The 7,288-nt window shown below is 34.7% G+C and overlaps 1 protein-coding gene across 6 annotated transcripts in view; it reads left to right on the forward strand.

Annotated features, from left to right (window-relative positions):
• Window positions 1-7,288, forward strand: part of LOC106463534 (solute carrier family 46 member 3-like) — a 34,084-nt gene that overhangs the window by 22,211 nt on the left and 4,585 nt on the right. For all 6 annotated transcript variants that reach the window (XM_022391060.1, XM_013923578.2, XM_022391063.1 and 3 more), the window contains one exon: window positions 4,474-4,630. In XM_022391060.1, coding sequence (XP_022246768.1) covers window positions 4,474-4,630 — 157 coding nt within the window. The remainder of the gene's footprint in view (window positions 1-4,473; window positions 4,631-7,288) is intronic.

The raw sequence follows: 7,288 nt of genomic DNA on the forward strand, positions 1-7,288 counted from the left end.
TCTAACCATTTAACAGATTGCTTCATTGTTTTTTTGTTTTTTTTCATGTACCTCTTTCATGATTGTGGCTTGTCTGTTTCTATTGCAAGCTACTCTAGCCACCTTTAGTTGCCACAGAAATTATATGCCTTTTTGAGTCCTAATTTATTTCAGGTTACTTTTTGAGTTTTTGATTATGTCTCCCATAAGTACTTAGACATACTCAGTGGGATTTAAGTCCAATATTAAGTTGCCTGGCTTTCCTGAACCATTTGCAACCTTACCATCTTTCACTGAAGACATATTTTATTTTGTCACTCACTCTAGGTATTCAGAAATTTTTGACATTGATGTTTCTCATAGTCTTTTTTCCAGATAAGTTCTGTACTTTTTATTCTGATACAGTATTCACATCAGAGACTTGGTCTATGGGAGATGTCCATCTCTGTTTATTCTATTGTGTTACTTCTCTGACTGACCCTGATTCTCCTTCTAACAAATGTTTTCTGTGTATGATTGGGGCTGCTTGTTCTTACTTTGTAAAATGGAATCTTCCTGAGCTAATTGATCATCAGTTATTTATACCTTATGGTGGTTTTTGTTTCTTGGATCTTGCTCCACCCAAATTTATGAATTGGTTTGTGCAGCTGAACTGCCTTGTTTATCATGATGTTCCCAACCACCTTCACCCTCTTGGCACAGGTGTATCAAAATGTGCATGTCTTGACCAGTTTACAGAGTTACATTCAAAATGTAACTAAACTACTTTATTATCAATGTATAACAATTAATTTGGCATCAAAATGTGGTTTATAGTTCAAATTTTAATATTTTATTAAGTTTTAATTCCTTAATTTTAAAAGTAAATATTTAAATAAATGCTCAATCTTCACTTTCTGTATCATGTGACATTACTTCATACTACCCATTTTCTGCTACCGCTTTATGGCCTTTTAACTTTCTATAGAATTTTCCACTTATACATATCCCCAAGCTGAACTGTCAATTTGTAGTAGGAAAACTTTTTGTTTTACAGAGGTATAAGTAACATGCCACATCCCCCACATAGCATCCAGCTTTCATAAATTCTCTCTCATGTTTGCTGCTGTATTACTTGTAACCAGTATAAAATGAAGAATTCACTTAACTAAAGCTGTGAGGTCTAAAGGCTTTGGACAAAGCAGAACTGAACATTTTGGCATCATTTTCTTTCTTTAGCACTGCTGAAGCTTTGATTCACCATGTATGAGAATTATTTTAAGCCTTATCTATCTTAGGTAAAAAACCAGATAAATTATATTAGTTTTTGGTCAATCTATTTTATACGCATAGAAATATTTCATATTCTAAATTGGACATCTGAGACTACATTATGATTACTTTGAATTAAGCTAAGCTTTGAGTTAACTTGGATTGTATGAGTGCAAAATCTGGAAGACAACAATATTTTGAATGTAAGTACTAAATTTCTAGTTTTTTATGTATATTTTTTAGTTATTGTTATAAAAGTAACTAGAATGAAGAAATTAGGAACTTGTAAGTCATTTTAAATGAAATATACAAAATACTTGTGGTCAATGATAGTATACTAAGTGTGAGTGTGGTTGGGTAATTTGATATAAGTGTACTGGTAACTGGATCTATTGTTCACACAAAGCTGTCTGGATTAATAAATAGCTATCACCGTGGTCTGAGAAGGTCAAAGCTCAAATGTAAATAAAAAAATAAATGAAAAAAGCATTAGCTTAGACTGTAAAAATTAAGTAGATTGTATTGTCTATTACAATGTGGAAACATTCTAGAATGTAAAAAATGTAATATAGATTGATTTTTTTTTTGAGGTGTCTATGAGGTCAGACAAATGGACTGAGTCTCTATAGTGTTAGGGTAGAGAAAATAACATATAATATAAAGTTTTACAAAAAAAATTTGATATTCATTTATGAGTTTCTAGAGGTTATGAAAATTAAATTGGAAACTATAAGATGAAAAAGTATTTTTTAATCTTAGCATGAAAATCTTCTTGCACTTAGACTAATCAGCCTCTAGCTGCATAAATTCACAGACAAATCTTTAGTAAAAATACTTAATGTAAAATCTGATTTTTTTTTGTGTACAAAATGTTTGAAATATTTACTGAAAGCCTGCCAAGTTTCATGAAGATGCATTTACCTGTCAGTTGTACAGTAGTTACAAAGTCTGTAATTTTGGCTGACCTTGTATAGTTAAGAGTAATGCATGGATTGAAAGTTGCATCTCATTACATTTGCCATTTTGTGATGTTTTGGGTTTCCTGGTCTCTGTACCTTTCAACAGACATTTTACAAGTTGGAATACGGACAAATCTGCATACTTTTTTGCTATTTTACCTTCATCACATCTTTGTATCTTCAGTTTTAGCATTCCATTTGCCACATGTGGCTATTCTCTAGGCTCAGTGGAATTTGTCTCTTGTGAATACTTTTGTATATTCTGCCCAACTCCCATTGTTAATCATTTCCAGGATGTCTGACATTGTGGGTAATTTTAACTTCAAAACAAGAAAAGTCAAATAATCAAATACAGTGTCTTTTTATGTATCAAGAATCTGTATTTATATTGATTTGTCCATACAGGACTCTTGCATGCTCTTTAACCTCTGTGTTTGGTCAAGGCAACCCAAGTATTTTTACCCAACACTCTTGTTTACAAATCTAGGAGGTGTCTGAGTTTGAAAAAATTTGATTATATAAAAAAAAAACTAATAAAAATAATATAAGTCATGGTCTGTTTCTTTGAGGCTGTGTATGGATTTGTCCAGTTGGAAAACTCATCTCACATATCCTTCTGTGTTTGTCTTAGACAAAAATTCCACCCTCTTTGCTGGAGCTCCATAAAAAAACATTGTCCTTTGAAAGTGGACAAAGGGTTCCTTCTGGTAGCTGATGATGTCTCTGCACTTACCTTTGCCACCTGCACATGCATATTCCTGAGTGGCATTAGAGAAATGAGAAATGGGACTATCATTATTGGTAGATGTCTCAGCTTCAACCAGGATGAGGATAATCTATATTTTAATCTCATTTCTTTCTTTCTTTCTTTATGTTTTAATGTTCCTTTTTCAATTTCCTCACGTCGTTGAGTCCATCCTTGAGTGACTGCTTTGATCTTTCTTCAGTTCTCCCTGCCCACTAACTTGGCCAGTGATGTGACTCACTGGCCATTTTCACTATGGTTGAAGAGATGTTGCTGCCTCTGGAGTGTGTCCTTTCATAATATATGTCTGTTCTGCTTCAATGGAATCTTTCACAGCAGGAGTAGAACAGAGTATTCCTCCTACCTCCTTATACCAACACTAATGTCCAATTTTTGGCTCCACAGATTCTGTAAACCAATACTACTTACAAAATTGACCCCTTTTTCTGAACTAAAGGGCATCATGGGTGAAGAGGTACCCTGCTGAGAAGTATACCTTCTTTCTGAGTGTCATTTAGGCCCAGTAGTTTTTAAGGCTGGTCTGCTCCACTCATTGTCATCTTAATTCCAGTTCTGAAGTTTATTTTCTGATTCTAGATTCTACCTCAACTGGCTAGATATTTCTTGTAGTCTTCTTACCTTATAGTTTGAAAATTTTCAGTTGTTTTTGTGTTTATGCATCATTTCCCATCTAATTTACAATGTAGGTATTCTGGCTTTCAGTATTTCAGGGATAAGTCTACCTGATATGAATTTTACATTTTTAGAATTAAAATGAATTGCAAATAGGTACTTAACTCTGAAAGACCTTCTCTTCTGCTTCTCCAAAAATAATATTTCATCAAGACTGCAATCTTAATAAAATTTAAATCATGGAGAGAAAGAAGAGCTTATGTAAGGTCCCCTGAAGCTCGTGTGGTAAGTCACATGGAAGGTGGGAAAGTAGAGAAATATTGGTGTGAGATGCATGCTTTGCAATGCATTTAGGTACATTTGCAAATTTTTTGTCACCTGTTTTCTTGACAGCATGAGTTTAAACTCAACAAGAACAGGCTTTTAGTATTTCATAGGTAATACCTATGAAATTCATTGTAGTCTTGAATATTGATTCCTTAAGAAACTTTTACAGTACCTTGCATATTTGTTAAACCATGTTCATTACACTGTAGTTGATGAATGAGCTTACGTATGTTAAAGCACATATTCAATTGTAATCTTGTATGCTTCAAGCCAACTTAAATTATAACATTTTCTGAAGTGATATCATAAATTACTTTGTAGATGAAACAAAATGTTTTATATCTGTAACTCTCAAGTGATTAATTAACATTTAATGAACTGTTTGTCCTATTATTTGTATGAATCAGGAATTAGTCAAAGACAATACTAATTTTAATTGGCTTGGGATATCTACTATAAATAAATTATTTTACATTTTAGTATGTTATATATTGTTATTTATCAAAGAATACAGTATTCAAATAATGAGACATGCAGTAAGTGGATTAAAAATGTTTAAAACATTCTAAATGTTTTTAGGAAAAGTATTCTCTTTTCTGGCTGTTTGTGAAGCTGTAACTCCAATTGTGGCTGGAGTGGTCTTTTCCCAAGTTTACAACTGTTCACTTGGCATCTTCTTGGGAATTGTGTACCTGATGTCTATAGCTTGGCTACTAGTTCCTCTTGCAGTTTTCTTGTAAGTATAAATAAGTTTTGGACAAGTTTCACACTAAAGTAATGTTGTAATTGATAACTTAACATTTTATACATTTATGGAGAGTTAATCATTTTTTTTTTTCAAGAACAATTTTGCAATTCCTGTGCTGCCATTGAAACTGTTTTCTCCATAACTCATTGAGCTCAGTTTTATGGCCACTGTCATACACTTTCGCCCCAATACTGCAGTCTACATTGTAAAAAATTACTGCAAAAGACAGTAAGTTCAGTCTTAAGCCACATATCTTAACTGACTTTCCATAGACCATTTACTGTACATCAATTTTGAAGAAATTGGTAGAGAAAAGAATGGCATAAACACCAGTTTTATTCTCCATTTTTTGGAAAAATTTCAATTTGTAAAATTAGTATCATTATGTTCTGATAGTAAATAGAATTCATCTGTGCTTCACTCTACAGCAACCATAAAGCCCAACAAAAATAATCTTTATATCACTTGGTAAAGTCTGTACTGTTTAATAATCAAGAGTAAATTCACTTTCTTTTCATAGTTGTTCAGGTACAACTTGTATTGTTCAGTGGTGTAGCAGTCTTCAATTCTTGATTTGCAAGCTATCTCTCTTTTATATGTAAAATGCATGTGGGGCAAATTTGGATTGTGTTGTTCTTTTCATCTTCCCAACATCAGAATATCCAGTTAAAAATAATTAAGTTCAGGTTATAAGATTATTGAGGGTCAGTAAAAGGAAATTTGTTTACATGTCCTTATGATGATATCCAACTACTGAAATGTTTTCAGTTATAGTAGATTCTTGAATTGTTACAAGGATGGTAGGAAAGTGTGTGTTCAAGGTGACAGGTTGAGAGAAAGTTATGTCGAACATTATCAAAAGAAATGACAAGGCTAGAGTCAAAGAAATTGATAAGAGTGTAAAAAATGCTGGAACTTTTTATGTAAAGTGAAAATATGTGAATTTTTTTAATTTTAAGGCATAATATTTCTTCTAATCTGTTAAAAATACATAAGCTTCAGGGACCTTTTCCTTCCACATGGGTCACTTGGCTAGAGACCTGAGCCTCTCAAACTCATGACTTTTTCAACCTATTATTTCCTTGCCTATTCTCATACCTGAATTATAATACATCTTGCATGTACAGTGTGGAAATGGTAACAAGTATCATAGTAAAACAGATATAGGCAGAAATAGGATCTACACTTATGGGTATAAAACTATCAGATTTACTTAATACTCATAAACTTTGCATGTGAAATAAAACTGAGATACTTAAAATCTAAAACAAATTTTGGGTGCTCAAGCCAAACACTCCATACCTAAAATTACCATTCATCACAATACATTCCCTATCACCATCTGTGTTCCATTACCTCTATTCAAACTGGACCAACACCTCCTAACATATGCTCCACCCTACAATTCTGCATTGTTGCTTCAATATCTCCTGTTTCTTTCTTCGTGGGATCTTGTCCTTCCATCTTCACGTGGGTTTCATCTGCTCAGTCACTCTTGAACCTGACTTCCCATCTGGTAATCCTTTCCCTTCTAGGCATCTTTCTACATGTTCCTTCTACCTGACTTGAGGGTGTGGCTATGATTGGTCTATCAGTCACTGCTTCCTTCTGACCTAATGGTTCTAACATCAGACATCTCCCTTCCCTTTCCAGGCTATTCTACAGTGTTCAGCTGCCTCCACTTTACTGGTAGCCTTGTCCACCCCCTATTTGCGGGCTTGCTACTGCAAGGTAGTTCTCTCCCCCCCGTTCTTGTTACAGTCCTCCTTTATCCATGAACTCTCTTACCCTGCTCCTTTGCTCCACTGGGATCTTGCTGTCATCCTGCACACTCTTACATATGCCTACTTCCACCATTGGCAGCCTTCACCTGCTACTACCTTCTTTTCTAACATACTGACCTTTTCATCTCATATGTGTCTACTGTTGTTTACATCTTTACGCTGGTGATTTATCCCATACCATTTCAATCATCCTCGTCTTCTAATTTCTTCTGCCCAGTTCTTCCTTCTTTAATCTTCAGTTGCTCATTGGGGAGACCTCTACCCTTCTCCCCTCTTCCATTCTTATATTACACTTTTCTTTGCTTTTTGGAACCCAGACAGACTTTTCTGCTTGGTTTGTGCAGTTTGATACTACTTCGCTCATGCCTCTCACTTTTGGGGTTTCCACCTCCCACTCTACATTCCCTGATATTGCTCTTCCTCCTGGGACAGATCTCCTTCTGTTTTTATTGGTATGGTCTCCCACATTCTTGGTTCAGTCTCCTCCTATTTAGAGGTTGTTCTTTGTAGATGGTCTGCATTTTGTCCCATCAGATTCCTCACCTGTCATTCTCTCGCTACTTATTTCCAACTGCCACTGGACAAGATCATTTATCTCACATAACTTCATCACTCAATCTCTGCACCATCTGGCTACCTTATCTCACAGGGGTCACTGCCTACCTCCATTTTCCATCCTACAATATACTCACCATCTTTAGATGGGGGAGTATATTCCCCTTTGATTTATATCATTTGTTTCCAGGATCCTGACAGGTAGCTGGTAGTGCCTTCCAAGGTACACCTATTTCCCAGTGTACCACACCGAGCCAGAATAATAGTGTTACGTATCTGCTTGTTTGTTAATTTCCGGTAGAAATTC

The sequence above is a fragment of the Limulus polyphemus genome, unplaced genomic scaffold, assembly GCF_000517525.1.
Source record: "Limulus polyphemus unplaced genomic scaffold, Limulus_polyphemus-2.1.2 Scaffold1432, whole genome shotgun sequence".
NCBI lineage: Eukaryota > Metazoa > Arthropoda > Merostomata > Xiphosura > Limulidae > Limulus > Limulus polyphemus.